General features: G+C 32.8%; 1 protein-coding gene across 1 annotated transcript in view; it reads right to left on the bottom strand.

Annotated features, from left to right (window-relative positions):
* The window catches only part of ARID2 (AT-rich interaction domain 2), a 162505-nt gene that overhangs the window by 59336 nt on the left and 84625 nt on the right, over positions 1-18544 (bottom strand). Inside the window, exons 5-11 of the mRNA XM_082742296.1 lie at positions 16992-17210; positions 12977-13044; positions 3058-3124; positions 2714-2964; positions 2290-2386; positions 1983-2192; positions 978-1145 (exon numbers count right to left, since the gene is read on the bottom strand). Coding sequence (XP_082598422.1) covers positions 978-1145; positions 1983-2192; positions 2290-2386; positions 2714-2964; positions 3058-3124; positions 12977-13044; positions 16992-17210 — 1080 coding nt within the window. The remainder of the gene's footprint in view (positions 1-977; positions 1146-1982; positions 2193-2289; positions 2387-2713; positions 2965-3057; positions 3125-12976; positions 13045-16991; positions 17211-18544) is intronic.

Below are 18544 nucleotides of genomic sequence, written 5' to 3'. Positions count from 1 at the left end.
AGGTAAAGAAAAAGAGGCTTGAGATACAGGAATGAAGAGACTGATATTTAGAGCACATATTCAGAAGGTGACATCTCTGAAGACAAGTGGATGTTGAAGGAAAATGAGTTCAGATGCTAATAAGTTTATAAGTGAAGGGTTAAGAAGTTGAAGAAAAACATGCCACATGGCTTCCATATTAATTGCAAGTGAGAGGTAATAAGATCAACTGAGAAGAATATCCTCTATTAAAAGAGTATCCTCCATTAAAAAATGGGAATGGTGGGAGGTGGAAAAGAGCACTTGAGGTGAAAAATGGATTGTTTTGTTAAGACAAATTAAGGTAGAGAAAGCACACCCAAAAAGGCTGAGAGTGCTAAAATATAAAAATGACGACTTATAACAAGCCAGGAGAAAGAAGTCCAAGGACTGAAGAGAATGCTCATTATTAGATAGCTATGAATTCTAATGAAAGACATTTGAGTTAAACAGAATTGACCCAAGGGACCTTAAGAAGGGTCCACAAGTGCAGGTACCCAGACATGTGTGTCTGATTCAAGGCTCTGATTCTGTGGTTTTTGGTTCAAGTATTAGGAGGTATTATAGTTATGTACTTGGATGACCAGCTGGAGAATTATAAGGTTATATATGATTAACTTATTCTTGGCATATCAATTTCCAGTGACCAAAATTGCAAATAATAAGTTCATCAGGGCACTTCATATTGCTCTCACAATTGTAAATATCTAATCCCTCACACTCCTTGAAAAAAAATTTTCTTTAAAATCTATTATTCTATTCTTCCTCTGTGCTTACTTTGGTCCTACTGGTCCTGGAATGTAGAATATCTAAGAAATTAAAGCTCATATTCAAGTTCTGCTTTAGCCTATTCCACTATTTTAGTATCAGTTCCCTGTACTGCACATTTACATTTATCTTTAGTATTAAATCTTACATACCAGTATTCATAATGAAAAACATTATGTAAAAACACTAACCTGGGGCAGATGCTACATGAGTCTGGGTTTGGACTTGTTCTACAGCTTGTGGCCTAATTTCAGATAAAACTTGATGACTGGAACTTGGATGTTCGACGAGTTTTACTGCAGCTAGTGCATCAGGACCAAACATCTGAATATCCATAGAAACCAGACACACTAACATGTCTAAAATAAATTAAAAACCAATAGTTATTAGTAATATTATCAAACAATTACATTGCTGAAAAACATATGCTATACAGAATAACTGCTTCTCAGATGGCAGTCCCTGAATCACTGTACATCAGAATATCTGTGGATCTTTGAAAAAGATTTTTAGGCTCAATCTCTGAAGACTAATTTAGTAGCTCTGCGATGGGAATTAGGTATCTTTATTTTTGAAAAGTTTCCCAACTGATTCCGATGTGTAGCCAGATTTAGGAACCGTTGATATGGAAAGTGACATCTTAATTTCTCATTAATAATTTCAAGCTAAATCTCTGTTTACTCTGGTTTTAGTATTTGTACCCAAGATAGAAATCATTCTAATCAATGAGTAAATATTAGCATACTTTCATAATTGTGCTTAAAACTGACAACCCACTAAAGAGATGGTAAGTTGATTCATTTTAAGAATAATATCATTACCAGCAACTTCTAGGAATAACAAGGAAACTTTTTCACTCAGCTTCATTTGCTTAATAGTAGCAGCTGACCATTTGAAACAGAAAGACTTGCTCCTCAGAGTTACAGCAATTTTGTTGGTTGTTTGGTTGGATTTGATAAGTAGTAACAGAAATAAAGAAAGGAAGAGGAGTTATTGATAGCCACAAACATCCTGGTCCCTATATGACAGAAGTTTCTTGCTAATCTAAAACAGGTGGAATGAATAACACAAACGTGTGTGTCTGAAAGGGTAATGACTCCTCAAAATAATAGTAAACCCCAAATACCAATTGTGATATAATCTAGCACCCCATTAAATATTTTTTCCTCAATAAAGAAAATAAATGTTAATCTTACCTATGCTCTTTTCTACTTTTGCAATTTTTGTGCAAGCAACATCTCCCATTTCTGTGAGCATATATAGCACCTCGAGTGTTGAGATCACGAGCAGCACATCAGGTAAAGTGAGATGACAAATGATCTCTCTGTATGAGTCCTGATCGACATATTCACAAATCAAAACACCATTATCTTCTGCTTTGCAAAGATTTCCCAAAATTTCCATGCCTGAAAAGCGTACACACACAAACACATATTTATTTTTTTAATAGATGATAAAAAGTCTGTGCATATTATACAATGAGAAAATTAAGTAAGTACTTACCCCTCATCTTTAAAAACCTATCCCTTGACATTAGGCATTTTGTAACAGTATGAAACATCAGATGAGTAGTCTTGAAATCGACAGGGTCCAACAGAAGCTGGAAAATGGAAAGGACACTATTGAGGTAGCCCTCTTCAATGCTGTATATTTCAAATTTAATAAAAATTAATGTTTTTTTAATGTTTTTTTAACAGTGTTGCCCAAGTTTTTAAAAATTTACTGTGGGAATAGCCATCACTAAATCTGGAGCATCATTTCAAATATTTTTTCCGAAAATGTGTGTGATACCATAGTTAGGCAAAACTATATGTAAGCCTTTCATATTCTCTAAGTATAGCGATACAATAATGCTACATACTAAAAATTTAAAGAAAATATCATTGCTAACTATCAAAACTGTTTTAAGTTACTATCACATGCTTACCTCAGCTGCAATATTTCCTAACGTGTCAAGGCCTAATTGCCTTAGAGAAATAAAATGACTATGTGCAGAAAGTAATAGGAAACGAAGACAGGTACGATTAGCTGCCAAGAGCTTAACATTGCCCTCTTCAAAGGAAAGATTTCGCAAAATCACTGCAATCTGAAGTACCCGTTGTCCTTCAATATCATTAATGCCCAGCTTTCGAGGTGGATGAAATAAAGATTCCCAAATCCATTCTCCTGATGTACCTTCTATAATAGAACACATATATTTTACTTAAATTGATATTTCATTTATTATTATTGATATTTCAAAGTTATTTAAAATTTTTCTTACTGTCTTACCATGAGACTTGTTTCTGTCAGAAATGAGGTCACGTACTTCATTATCATCAACAATGTCTTTCCAAAACTGTAATTAAGAAATGATTATGCTTAATTCTGACATTTGAAAGAACTACTCTATTCCTTTAAAAACAGTCATGCAGGGCACTGGGTGGCTCAGTGGGTTAAGCCTCTGCCTTCAGCTCAGGTCATGATCTCAGGGTCCTGGGATCGAGCCCCGCATTGGGCTCTCTGCTCATTGAGAAGTCTGCTACCCCCCTCTCTCTGCCTGCTGCTCTGCCTACTTGTGATCTCTCCCTGTCAAAATAAAATCTTAAAAAAAAAAATAGTCACACCTACTATAAAACTATATAATTTTTATTTATTTACAGAGAGAGAGAGGGAGAGAGAGAGGGTTGGGAGGGAATAAGGGAGGAGGGGGAAAGAGAAAGAGAGAGAGAAGGAATCTTTTTCTCCTTTTTTAAAAAAAGAGAGATGGAGGGGTGCCTGGGTGGCTCAGTGGCTTAAAGCCTCTGCTTTTGGCTCAGGTCATGATCCCAGGGTCCTGGGATGGAGCCCCACATCAGGCTCTCTGCTCAGCAGGGAGCCTGATTCCTCCTCCTTTCTCTCTGCCTGCCTCTCTGCCTACTTGTGATCTTTGTCTGTCAAATAAATAAATAAAATCTTAAAAATAAAAAAAAAGAGAGAGATGGAAAGTGGATGGGGGAGGGGCAGATGGAGAGGGAGAGAGAATCTTAAGTAGGCTCCATGGTCAGCACAGGGCCTGACTCAGAGCTCGATCTCACAACCTTAAGATTATGCCCTGAGCCGAAATCAAGGGTTGGACGCTCAACCGAATAAGCCACCCTAGTGCCCCTAAAACTTGTACTTTTAAAAATCCATGTAGACATCATTATGTGCTATTTAATTAATTGACAAAAATACTTAACTTTCTACAAGTTTAAGGTACTTAAATAATAAGGTATCATTTCAGATTAGGGATTCTTAAGCTCGGGTCCACAGACTTCTAAATGGTCTGTGAAAGAAATGAGGGCATCTGTGAAATTAAATGGAGGGAAACAGTGATAACTTCATGCTCATTAACCTCTAACTAAAATTTGGTATTTCTTTAGCAATTCCTTCAATGCTGAATGTTAGACAAAAAAACAAGTAGTAGTAGCAGTACCTAGGGATATGTCACCAATATGAATTACAGATATTTTCTGATCATTTTACAGCTATGGCAAGTATCTAGAAATAGTGCTTATGCTCATTAGTATCTGAAAATTATAAAAGTCATTAATTCTGTCATTAAACAGCACACAATCACAGTATTCCTGTTTACAGACATGCCTGCGACATTGCCTGGCTAGCTGCTGAGCAAATCTATATCTAGAATAAAATCAAATATTTAATTGGTGAAGTTGTATTCCCCAAGTTTTCAACCCAGATATTTGACTTGCTTTCCAGTATTCCATATCTGTAAACTGTTTTTGATACAAATGTGAGAAGAGATGAGCCAAGATCCATGGTCAATGTTCTTTTTCAGGCTAAGAATCAAGTGATCTTATGCTACATAACTATACAAAATGAAAATATAACTTGAAATTGTCTATGACACTTAATTGTATTACCTTGTTACTTCTGTACTAATAAAGAAATGCATGGACTATTAGTTCACTTTTTATTTCTAAACATTCTCATGTGGATATTTCAAAATAACTGTATTTAGTTTTTGGAATTAAGATTCTTTCACATTTAAAGCCACTAGTCTGAGAAAAAGTCCAGCAGGAAAAGGATCAATTGTTCAAAAAAACTCATGAAAAAGAATGTTTGGTAACAATAAACAAGAACTAAGCATATGAAGAAAAAAAGACTATGTTCAATAAATAAGAAAAAAGGCCCATAGGAAATTCAAATAACAAAGATATCAGACATGGAATTTCTGATGATCATGGATAATAAATTCAAAGAAATAAGAGATTGAAAAATTTGGCAAATAAATGAAAACTATAAGAATGAAAGAGAAATTCTAAACTGAAAAGAAAAATTCAATTTAGTGACTGATTATATACAACTCAAAAAAGAATGAACTATAAGTGTAGAAGAAAATACAATTTGGAAGCATAAAGAGGCAAAAGGTTGGGGGAAAAACCCATACAAGACAGAGAACATACAGTGAAAAGTACTAACATAAGAATAATCGGAATTCCCGAGAATCAAGAAAGAGAATGGGCAGAAACAGTATTTGAAGAGACAGGGCAAAGAATTTTCTAAAACAATTTAAAGAAGTTAACCTATAGATTTAAGCAGCACTCCAAATAATAAAGAGAAATAAAGATGTGTAGGAATATGAAAATAAAAGAATAAAATTCCTGAAAAGCAAAGATACAAAAGAACCCCAACTTAAATGCAAAGACAGGAAGAAAAAAAAAAAGGATAATCTTAAAAAGGACTACGAACTAAACTGACAGCAGACTTTGTAATAAAATAAAATAAAATAATGGAAGCCAAAAGACAATGGACATTTTTTAAGTGATGAAAGAAAATATTTGGCAAACTTAAATCTTTAAACAGAGAAACTGCCCTTCACTAAAAAGGAAACCTGGCAAATGAAAACTGAGAAAATTGACCCTTTATAAACCAGTAATAAAGAAAAATATGTGAAAAGAGAGATGTGGTTTAAATCAAAATAAATAATGAATGAATAAAATACTAAAAAAATATTTTATGAGGTAAAAATATGCTTAAAACTAAAATCTAAGAAAAAACGCCTGGAAAGAACTTTTGCTAAGGCCATAATGCAGTAATTAGTACTTTGGTAGTCCTCTTCCTATCATAAAACCAGTATGTATAAAACAACTGTTTTCAGAGACTGGACAACATAATCACTGAAATGTGGAAAACAAAGGAAGTGAGTTCAATCACTGCCCCATAGTTTCACAGACACTCTAGACTATAGCACAGAGACAATAAATTCAAGAGATCGTAGTGATTTCTAAGCTGAGGAAACTGATCAGAGTTCAGTAAAACCAGCAGAAATAGAATTTGAGAGCAAATTTGCAAGAAAGAGCAATGAAAAAAAAGAACTCAATGAATCTGCAGGGGAATATCTAGAGCTGATTGCTGAATACTAAACTATGCATATGTAAGTTTGAACTCTAAAACCTCAGCAAGAAAAACCCAGAGAGAACAATTAATGAGGAGTTATAACTGAACAATTCACAAAATAGAGAAAACTCATTAAATACCCTGCAAATTCAGTAGAAATCCAAACAAAGCCATGCCTTAGGAGTAGGGATAAACTGGTGCTAGAGTAAAGGCTAATCTATCTCAGTCATAACAAAGCTTTAAAACGTTCTAAAGGATGGTATGTCACAATCTATATGTCAGCTAAAAGCATGCCAGAACAAAGTCCTATCTTCTTGAAAGTCACCAAAATCCAAACACTCAATAATGTAACATTCTCAATATTCATATCTAATAAAAAATTACTGCATGTACAAAGAAAGTAGGAAGCATGATCCACAACTAAGACAAAAATAGTTTCAACAAAAACAGACCCAGAAGTAATAAAGATAATGGAGTTAGAAAAGAATTTTAAACATTTCTGAATAAAATTTTTTTTTTATTAAATATTAGCAAAGATTTAAAGGAAACTTTGAGCACAATTAGGAGGAAAATGAGATGATATAAAAGAGAATCAAATAGAATTTCTAGAGCTGAAAACAGTATCTGAAATAAAAAAGTATGACTAGATGGGCTTAACAGGATAAGAGAAAATGAAACAGGATAATAGAAACATCCATGAAATACACAGGAGGAAAAAAAGGTCTAAAAACAATGAACAGAACTTCTATAGCCTGTGAGACAGTATATGGTCTAACATTTGAATAAACATAGTCTCAGAGGAAGATAATTATCATATAATCTCTCTGATATGAGGAATTTGAGAGGCAGGGTGGGGGTTGTGGGGGGTAAGGAAGGAAAAAATGAAACAAGATGGGATCAGGAGGAAGACAAACCATAAGAGATTCTTAATCTCATGAAACCAACTGAGAGTTGCTGGGGGTGGGGAGGTAGGGATAGGGCAGCTGGGTTATGGACATTGGGGAGGGTATGTGCTATGGTGAGTGCTTGAAATATATAAGCCTGATGATTCACAGACCTGTACCCCTGGGGCAAATAATACATTATATGTTAATTTGAAAAAAAAAAACCAACATAGTCTCAGAAAAATAGGAGGGGAAAGAAAAAAAATTTGAAGGAATAACTGCCAAAACTTTCCAAATTTCTTGCAAAATACCAAACAAGAGAGCTAAATAAACCCAAAGCAGGAAAAGCGAAGAAGACCTCAACAAAGCACATCCTAAACAAAATAAAAATCAATGATTAAGAGAATACCTTAAAAGTAGTCAGAGAAAACACATCACACACAAAACAATATGATTAAAACTGACTTCCTGTCAGTAAAAATGCAAATCAGATGGCAATGAAACATTATCTTAAACTGCTCAGATAATACCCCGGAAACAATTTTATATCCAGCAAAAATATCTTTCAAACATAAAGGCAAAATAAAATTTTCAGGAAAATAAAAGCTAAGAATCAAAATTCAACCATATCAATAATTTCATAAAGTGTAAATGGTCTGAATGCTTGATAAAAAGGAAATAATTGCACAAAAAAACAGATTAAAGGAAGTAAGATTCAAGTATAAGCTATCCTTAAGAAACTATATAAAACCACAGATGAAATGGGGTGTCCAAGTGATACAGTTAGTTGTCTGACTCTTGGTTTCAGCTTAGGTTGTGATCTCCAGGTTGTGAGATTAAGCCCTGTGTCAGGCTCCATGTTCAGCGTGGAATCTGTTTGGTATTCTCTCTCCCTCTCCCTCTGTCCCTCCTGCTCCTTCTTGCTCTCTCTCTCTTTCAAATAAATAAATCTTAAACACACACACACACACGAAAAGCATAAGAATAGAAAAAGATATATCATGAAAACATTAATCATAAGAAAGCTGCTGTAGATAAATTAAACCAGTGAAGAGACTTCAGGAGATGGGATATTATCAGAGGTCAGAGGAATGTTCTGTAATAAAAAATAAAAGCTAAGTTATCAAGAAAATGTAATAATCCTAAATGTATATGCAACAAATAACAGAGGTTCAAAATACACAAAACAAATACTGACAACTAAAAGGAGATATAAACATTCATACTTTTGATGATTTTAACACTCATCTCTGAAGAAATCATAATATAATTATACAGAAAAGCATAACTATACAAAAATCTTGAACACTGTCAAATACCTTGACTTGTTATTAATAAATACTGTACCCATCAATAGAGCATACATTGTTTTCAAGTGTGTATGAAATAGTCACTAAGACCATAAGCTAAAACAAGTCTTGATAAGTTTAAAAGACCTTATATAGGGGTGCCTAGGTGGTTGAGGTGGTTAAGTATCCACCTCTTGATTTTGGCTCAGGTCATGATCTCAAGGTCATGAGACTGAGCCCATGTCATGCTCTGCAGTGGGCATGGAGTCTGCTTAAGATTCTCTCTCTTCCTCTGCCACTCCGCTGTCCGTTGCCCTGCTCACAGCATACTCTCTCAAAATAAAAAATAAATAAATAAAAACTAACTAAATAAAAAAACTTATATAAACTTATGTTCTCTGACAACAATGGAATGTGATTAAAATGAGGAATAACTATAGCAATAATACTAATACTAAAAGCTACTTGGAAAAAAAAAAAACCCAAAATTAAATATTATACTTCTATATAAGCCATAAATTAAAGAAGAAATCACAAGAATATGAGAAAACACCTTTAACTTGATAATGATAATGAAAACTCAACATAAGAAAATTTGTGAGACACAACTCAAGCAGTTTAGAGAAAGAATTTATAGCTTTATAAACTGACATTAAACAAGAAGTTTAAAACCAATGATCTAAGATTCTATCTTAAGAAGTCTGAAAAAGAGCAAAGCAATGAATAATGAGAGCAGTATATATAAAACAAAAGTGAGTAAATGGAGATGAGAGTTGTTCTAGTGTCCCTACATTATCCAGAAAGTGGTAAAAGTACTAATTTCCTATATCAGTAAAAATTAAAATTATAATCTCTAGTGTTATCACTAAGAGAACAGAAAAAGTATATAAATACCAAACAAACAGTAGGCAGAATACTGAATAATAAACAATACTCAGTTAAATAAAAAGGTAAGAAAGGAGGAAGAGAAAAAACCAAAACCAAATAGGTAGGAATCTAATATAGAAACCAATTTGAAACACTGCAGATTTAAACACATTTATATGAAAATTACATTTAATGTAAATTGAATAAATGTACTAATTTAAAAACAATTTTTCACACTGGGGGAAAAAAAAAAGCCCAAGTATATGTTGTTTATTAAAAACAAAACAAAACAAAAGGCCCGGGGTGCCTGTGTGGCACAGTGGGTTAAGCCTCTGCCTTCAGCTCAGGTCATGTTCTCAGGGTCCCGGAATCGAGCCCCGCATAAGGCTTTCTGCTCAGCAGGGAGCCTGTTTCCCCCTCTGCCTCTGCCTATTTGTGATCTCTCTGTCAAACAAATAAATACAAATCTTAAAAAAAATTTTTTAAAAAGGCACAAAAAACATCTAAAATATAAGGATAAGTAAGAAAGGTTAAAGGCAAAAAAATATGAGCCACAGAAACCACGAACAAATGGAAGATAATATTATATTGATAACCCCCCCCCCCAAAATAGTAGACTTATAAGGTAAAAAGGATACTTCATATGTTCAACTGACCAGTTGAACATGAACATAAAGTGCACTATGTAACAGTCTTGAAATACAAAAACACAGTATTATAGAACTATAAGGAAAGTCACATCCCCAGTCATACTGAGTGTTCTTAACATGCCTCATTCCATAAATGAAGAAATGGACAAAGCAGCCAGTAGTGATATAAAAATACAAATATCATGATTAACCATGTTGGCCTGATATACATAGAAATTTATATCCAATAACTTCAATATATATATAAATATAGTGTTTATAAAATCTCATCAGTGCTAGACTATGAAATAAATGAAAGTATTTCAGAAGTTTAAGATTATACAAAGCATATTGTTTCTGCACAGTGAAATTCAGTTAGATTTTTTTCCATTGCTCTTTTTTTTTTGAAATAACATATATAATGTTTGTTTGAAGGGTACACATCTGTGATTCATCAGTCTTACACAATACCCAGAGCTTAATATAATACATACCCACCCCTATGTCCATTACCCAGTTACCCCATCCCCCAACCCCTTCCCCTATGATCCTCCGCCTTGTTTCTTAAAGAAAAAGAAAACTACAAAAATTGTATGTTTTTTAGATATTAAGAAACTTCCCTTTAAGAGAAAATATTTGCAAATGACATATCTGATAAAGGGTTAGTATCCAAAATACATAAATAATTTATAAAACTCAACATCCAAAAGCAAATCATCCAATTAAAAAATGGGCAGAAGGCATGAATAGACATTTTTCCAAAGAAGACATACTGATGGCCAAAATAGACATGAAAAGATGCTCACCATCAGGGAAATACAAATCAAAACCACAATGAGATATCACCTCACAGTAGTCTGAATGGCTAAAATCAACAAAACAAAAAACAATAGGTGTTGTTGAGGATGTGGAAAAAGGGGAATCCTCTTTCACCATTAGTGAACATTTAAACTGGTGCAGCCAGTCTGGGAAACAGAATGGAGGTTCCTCAAAATGTTAAAAGTAGAACTACCCTAGGATCCAGCAATTGCACCTACTTGGTACTTACCCAAAGAATTACAGAAATACTCATTTGAAGAAATTCATGCACTCCTGTATTTATTTATTTATAGCAGCATTATCTACAATGGCCAAATTATGGAAACAGTCCAAGTGTCTTAAACTGATGAATGAATAAAGAAGACTGGCATATTTTCCCTTCTATATCTATATCTATGTCTATATCTCTAAATACATAGATTATATACATACAAAGGAATATTATTCATCCAACAAATGAATGAAGTCTTGTCATTTCCAATGACATGGATAGAGCTAGAGAGTATAATGGTTAGTGAAATAAGTCAGAGAAAGATGAATACTATATGATTTCATATATGAATTTAAGAAACAAAACAAGCAAAGGGGAAAAAAGAGAGAGAGGTAACTCAAGAAATAGACTCTTAACTACAGGGAACAAATGGATGGTTATCAGACGGAAGGTGGATGGGGATATGGGTGAAATACAAGACAGAGGCTAAGGAGCACACTTGCTGTGATTAGCAAAGGTTGTTGTATGGAAGTGTTGAATCACTATACTGTATACCTGAAACTAACATTGCACTGTATGCCAACTAACTGGAATTTTTTTTAAAAACTTAAAAAAAAAAAGAAAGAAAGAACTTCCCTTCAAAACTAACCATGTATCAAGCAGACGTCATAATGGAAATTATAAGATACTATGAGTTATGAAAACATGAAATATCAGAATTGGGAGAATAAAGTTAAATATGTGCTTAGAAAGAATTTTTTGGCTTTAAATGTATGTATTAAAATGTATGTATTAGAAAAAAACTAAAAATCAATGCTCTAAGCACCAAGAGATTATAAAAAGTGTGGTAAATTAAATCCAAAAAAATATAGCATATAAAAAGAAATATAAAGATCAGAAATTAATGAAAAACATGCAAGAGAGGTGATCATCTAATCATCTTCAACATATTTGTGTCTTCTAGATTTCAAGTAATTAGCAATTATACTCACAACCCCCACTCCCCATTGTGATTGCATAAATAAATACAAAATTTGTGCATCTTACACTTTAATCACCACTTTTCCGCAGTTAAAAGGAAATCATCTGCTTAACTACAACCAAGAGGCTTGGCTTTTAATGGGTGGGGTAAGGACAGAATATAAGACTTTGGGTGAACTTGTGAAGTGGGGAATTAATATTCAACTCCATATCATGGTGAGAAATTAGAAGATCTAACACTCCCAAATAAAGAGAGCAAAAGGAGCTGACGGTCTCTATTTGAGTTTGAGTTAAAAACAATCTCCCAAATATTTCACCACTAGCCTGCTCCACAGCCCCCATGAGTTTGGCTTTATTACCAGAATCATCAAAAAATCTCCCATAACAAAATTAATATAAAGTCATTCTGACCAGTATTTATTTTCTGGTGATTAGCAAATCCCAACAAGAAGTGAAGAAATGAACTCTCCATCCAATCCACACAAAAATCCCATAGAGAAGTCTGCTAAAATTTATAAGCCAAGATTATAAGACACGAAGGAATAATCTACCCTGACTCAGAGTGATTAGAATTAGAATCCAAGATGCTTATGTATCAGAATTGTCAGGTGTATGTGTTTTTGTACACATAATTTTAAACTTATATTTTAGATATTTATACATTTACATTTGTATAAATTTAATGCATACATAATTTGGATATTAATAAAGTATATTTAAAATACATATTATTTGATTTACTAAAAGTATAAAAGATCAAAAGGGCAAATTTGAAAAAATATGAAGAGACTTTCTAGAAATTAAAACACACATTAACACATTTAACAAATGAGTCAAGTGAAATATTAGATACGACTAAAGAGCGATTAAGTGAACTGAAAAACAGCCTTAAGGATTACTGCTCAGAATCTAGGCATTCTCAGATTTATTGCTTTTGTTATAGATTTGTCATTTTTAGAAATCAATGTATAATAAAAACAGAATTTTATTTATTAGCCACTCCATTTTTTTACTCAATCACAACTTTTAAATAGGTATCTTTATATATTACCCTAAAGATTAAAGTGGTATGTATATAAAATAAGCAACCATGGATCCTTCACCCTTGGTGACATGTAATTCAATGGTTCAATATTTAATGTGAGTTACCTTAACAAAATCTCTATCAGTCTTCTCCTTCCATTCTTCACCAAATACAGTAGAAAAGGATCCTAAAGCTAAAAGAACAAACAGTATATTCAGTACAATGGAATTAATCTTTCACTTAATTCCTTAAGAGAGATGTGGAAAAAACAATAAAAATACATCTAAGTATCTTTGCTAAAAACTATTTCATGGTAAATGATACAAAGTCATGATAATCTCTTTTGAAATGTAATTTTTTAAATTACAGAATTTAAAAAAACTTGTTTTTCTATAAACTAAAAATACACAACTCATTTTTATAATATTTATACAAACAATAGAGAAAAAAAGTGAAGAGTACTATAACAGTTACTCTGTATTAGGCTTCATTTCTAGAGGAGAAAAATATCAAAAAGTCAAAGTAATGCTATCAGGTTGCCAGATTTTAAAAATTGTAAATCTTTATATTAATTTCAAAAATAATTGTGTAATTCATATTTCAAATAATAAAGGGCAAGGCATTCTTTGGAAATAATTCCCACAAACGAAATCTCCCTTAAGAAACACACTCAGGCCTATAGCTTCTTTGCATGTGATAGAGTCGTTCGGAAGAAAAATCAAATCATTCAATTCAAATTCTTAGTAACACTGTACCCTTAAGTCCCCCACAATAAAGGTTAAGGCATAAGTACATGTTACATAATTTTTTTCCTCCTTTATATTGTCAGCTCACATCGTCAGTTTATGGAACCAGACAGTTAAGCAGTATTATACAAATGTCTTCAACTGTGACACAATAAGCATCTGCCTTTAAAAATTAGGGAAGTGCTTTCATCAACTATGGTATTAATTCTGTGAAAGCTAGTTCTTTTGGAATACAGAAAGAAAACTATATAGTGGCAATTGTTAATAGAAAAACTAGTTTTGTGAACAAAATTCTTTAAAAAACAAAAACACATCCTTAATGGATATGTTATAACCACCATAGCAAATGGGTATATTTTCTGTTGTAAAAAGATTCACTGAATCTTTATAATATTACTATGTCTTTAAGTTCAGACCTAATTTTCCTTAATATTGAGTAAAAAAAAAGTTTATGAAGTATTTAGATTAGAATAAGAATTTTCATTGAAAAAATATTAAAAAGGATGAGGAGTAAATTTTAACATAAATTAAGTTTATCAATGATATTAATATTAAACACAGGGTCATGAGGAAATGATAAAAGAATAGATGCGAAAGTTTTTAATAAATAATTTCATAAAACAGCAAACTTACATAGAAGTAGCAACTTAATCAGAAAAATGAAACCCACTTATCACTAAATAAGACCACTAAAGAAACAAAGTTTTGTTACAAAGAAAAACTTCACTGGCAAAAGAATATTGAATGGAAATATAAGATGGAAAAATTAATTTTTTTGTCAAATAGAACTTTTACTATACGTCTTCAAATACACACACAAAAAAAGACATACTTTATAAAGGATGTGTCATCTACATTTATCTCATTAAAATTCCATGTCCTAAAAAATAAATCAGGGGCACCTGGGTGGCTCAGTGGGTTAAAGCCTCTGCCTTAGGCTCAGGTCATGATCTCAGGGTCCTGGGATGGAGCCTGGGATGGAGCCTCACATCAGGCTCTCTGCTCAGCAGCGAGCCTGCTTCCCCCCCACCCCGCCCCCGCTGCACCTACCTCTCTGCCTACTTGTGATCTTTCTCTCTCTGTCAAATACATAAATAAAATATGTAAAAATAAATAAATAAATAAATCAAAACCTCTCAAAAGCCTAACCAAATCAAATATATTGATAATCCTCAAAGTTAAAGGATTTACTTTCCTAATGTAAATCACTGCTTTAGGTAAAGAGTATTCATAAAGTCCCTATGTAGTCTGGAACTCTAAACTTCTCACTGTTGAAATGACAGTAATACTCCTTCAATATCATTTGCTAGAATACTAGTTTTAGACTGCTACACTAATTAATGATTTAGGCTTTTAGATAATTAAAAGTGACTAAAAAATGCACGAAGATTAAATTAGGTCTGAAGAATGTCATGCCTCAGTATACCAAAACTACACACACACACACACACACACGTAATCCTTATCCAATGATTAAATGGTCAAGACTTAAATTATTCTGGTTTGAAAATATTTAATTTTTCTAAAAACTTCATTTTAAGGTTTTTAAATGTGAACATTTTTAACTTTATTCTCTACTAAATGCTGGAAGATGTCCTTAAAAGATCAAAACAAGGGGTGCCTGGGTGGCTCAGTGGGTTAAAGCCTCTCCCTTCGGCTCAGGTCATGGTCCCAGGGTCCTGGGATGGAGCCCCCATCTGGCTCTCTGCTCAGCAGGGAGCCTGCTTCCCCCTCTCTCTCCATCTGCCTCTCTGCCTACTTGTGATCTCTGTCTGTCAAATAAATAAATATAATTAAAAAAAAAAAAGATTTAAATAAAGTATTAGGAACCACAGAACATGAAAGTAAGACCGAAATCCACCAAATTTAGATCTCCAAAGTTATAATACAAACTGAGAAGTACTTTGTTCCTCCCTCATGTAACCAATGAGACTTTCAGGCAGGGTAAGAAACTAGTTTTCACTTTTGTTTAAACATTTCAGAATTGTCTTCATACAACTTAAATACCTGTCTAATTCTAAAGAATCCTACTTGGACAATCCCAAATAAAATTATGGTTTAAGAGTCTACTACCTGACCCAAATCAAACTGCAAAAAAATGAACTCATTTGCAAACATGTTGCTACTGAAAGATAAAAGCAATAACTGTCGGAGCACCTGGGTGGCTCAGTGGGTTAAAGCCTCTCCCTTCGGCTCAGGTCATGATCCCAGGGTCCTGGGATCAAGCCCTGTATCGAGCTGTCTGCTCAACAGGGAGCCTGCTTCCTCCTCTCTCTCTGCCTGCCTCTCTGCCTACATGTGATCTCTGTCTGTTAAGTAAATAAGTGAAATCTTTAAAAAAAAAAAAAAAAAGCAATAACTGTCATGAATCTATAAAATATTAAAGAAATTCTCTCTCAAACTATCTCTACTGTGCTATACAAATAGTTTCTACATGATAAAAAAATTTCAATATGTCAATACCTTATCCTTTTTTTTTCTCCATTTATCTGAATTGTTGAGAAGACATTATGGGCAGTTTGTTCTTGAACTGCTCAGTCTTTTTCCCAGGGGATAAATTAAATCCCTCTCTCCTTGTGACTATGTGCACCGGAACTTCCTTTTGATTCATGCTATCTACCCTATTTGGAATTATCCCCGTAATTTAACCTTTAATAGTATGTACTTCGGGGAAAAAAAGAAGTTACAATGGCATTGGAATAGAAGGAGGGTTGCTTAGCAAGAAAAAATTGTATATCAATAACATTCAGCCAACATATTTTAAAATGAAAAACCATGAGCAGAAAAAAATTTCAAAACATATTTTCTAAATCCCTTTTAACTACAATTAGAGAAATAAAAAATTTAATCTTTTTTTTCTTTTTGAACAATTTAGTCTTAAGAGTAATCTAGATGTAATAAGAGACCATGTCATAGAAAATAAAGAATTTGACTTACAAAAATCTACAACTAGCAAATCATATAAGTAAAAAGGATGTGAAATATCTGATAACTTTTATTTTATTTAGGCAGCAAATTTTTAAATACACCGACAAACAGTTTAATTAAAAATTACAATAACACATTAGGAAAAAAACAATTTCTTTCAGATCCTAGTTTTTTATATCAAGATTTTGTATCAAACAATCTTCTAACATCAAGAAACCCTCATCACTACTCTAAGAAAAATCCAAGATTTTTATTTCAAAAGTTCTAGTGAGATCATTACTATTTGAATATTTAAGACTAAAACCCCCCTTCATTATCTTAAAAAACACATTTAATACAATAAAAGCAAATAAAGAATGCTATTATACCAATAAAAATTATTTCTCTCCTTAAAAGCCTTTTTTAAAAATCCCTAATACCCTTATAAAATGATCATACGATATGATAGGTTCAGCTTAAAACTTACTGTCATCAAACACCCCGGCATTAGCAAGTAATAAAGTGATGATTTTAGGGTCTTTTTCAAGTTGCATGACGTGCTTGCTTTCATTTGATAGAAGAGTGCATACATTAATAGCAAAGTCCACTTCATTTGGGAGTCCAGATAACAGTGAAAGCACCAATTTATTATAATCATTTGGCGAATTGAAGTCCATAGATAGCCCATAACTTTGACGCAGATAATCTAAGATAAAAATAAAACATCTTAAGTATATCAAGGATTAAAAACCATTATCAATAATATCTTACAAATGCAGGACAGAAGCTTGTTTTCCTTTATAAAATTTAAATTAAGTAGAAGTTTAAAGAGTTCAACTTTCTAAACTTAAGTTAAAATTACAGTCTTCAGAAAGTATTAAAATACCAAAAAAAAGTACTATTATACCCTCTTGGATATCATTACCAAATTATTAATATATCATTAAATTTACATACTCTACACTTTTTACTCTCCTACTTCAAGGGACTGAATCAGGTTTTTTTATATATCGTAAGCCAGGGATACTAGTTCCTTTGAAATTTTTAACAATATCATGATTTTAGAGACTTTGGCTCCCTTCTTTACCAAATTATAGGAGAATTATCATTTTTTGGGTCAGATTTATGGCAATATAATTAATACAGTAAAATTCATGCTTTTTCGTTCTATGAGTATTGACAATTTTTTTAAAAAACCATAATCACAATGAAGAGAAAGAATATTTCCATCACTGCAAAAAGTTTATTTAACCTTTTCTGCAGTTAAACCCCTGTTCTGTTTCTATAACTTTATTTCAAAATAACAAATAAATGGGATCATACAGTATATAGTCTTTTTTTTTTTTTTAAAGATTTTATTTATTTGACAGAGATCACAAGCAGGCAGAAAGGCAGGCAGAGAGAAGGGGAAGCAGGCTCCCTGCTGAGTAGAGAGCCCGATGTGGGGCTCGATCCTGATTCTGAGACCATGACCTGAGCTGAAGGCAGAGGCTTAACCCACTGAGCCTACCAGACACCCCCAGTATGTAGTCTTTTATATCTGATTTCTTTCAATCCATGTTGATGCATGTATTAGTAGTTTGTTTCTTTTTAATGCTACAGAAAGGGTAGAACACAATTTGTTCATCCATTCCCTAGATGAGGGACATCTGGATGTTTTTCAGTTTTGGGGACTTATGAACACTGCTGCTATAAACATTCATATACAGAACTTCGTGCAGAAATATTTTTTCCTTTCCCTTGGATTTCTGGACCATATATAAGTATATATTTAACTGTGTAAGAAACCGTGAAGCTGTTTTCCTAAGTGGCTTACAGCATCTTGCATTTCTACTGACAATATACAGGGTTCCTGTTGCTTTGCATCCCTGCCAGCATTTTAACAGCCAGTTTTAAATATACTGAATCTAACATTTAATAAATATTTTCTCCCAAACAATGGCTTATCTTTTTTTCTTAAAAGTGTCTTTGAAGAGCACAAGTTTTAAATTTTGATAGAAGCCTGATTTATAAATTTTTACTTTATAGTTCATGCTTTCA

Source organism: Mustela nivalis (assembly GCF_964662115.1).
Source record: "Mustela nivalis genome assembly, chromosome: 7".
Classification (NCBI taxonomy): Eukaryota; Metazoa; Chordata; class Mammalia; order Carnivora; family Mustelidae; genus Mustela; species Mustela nivalis.
Note: the sequence above shows the minus strand (reverse complement) of the source record. Positions and strands in the feature narration are given on the sequence as shown.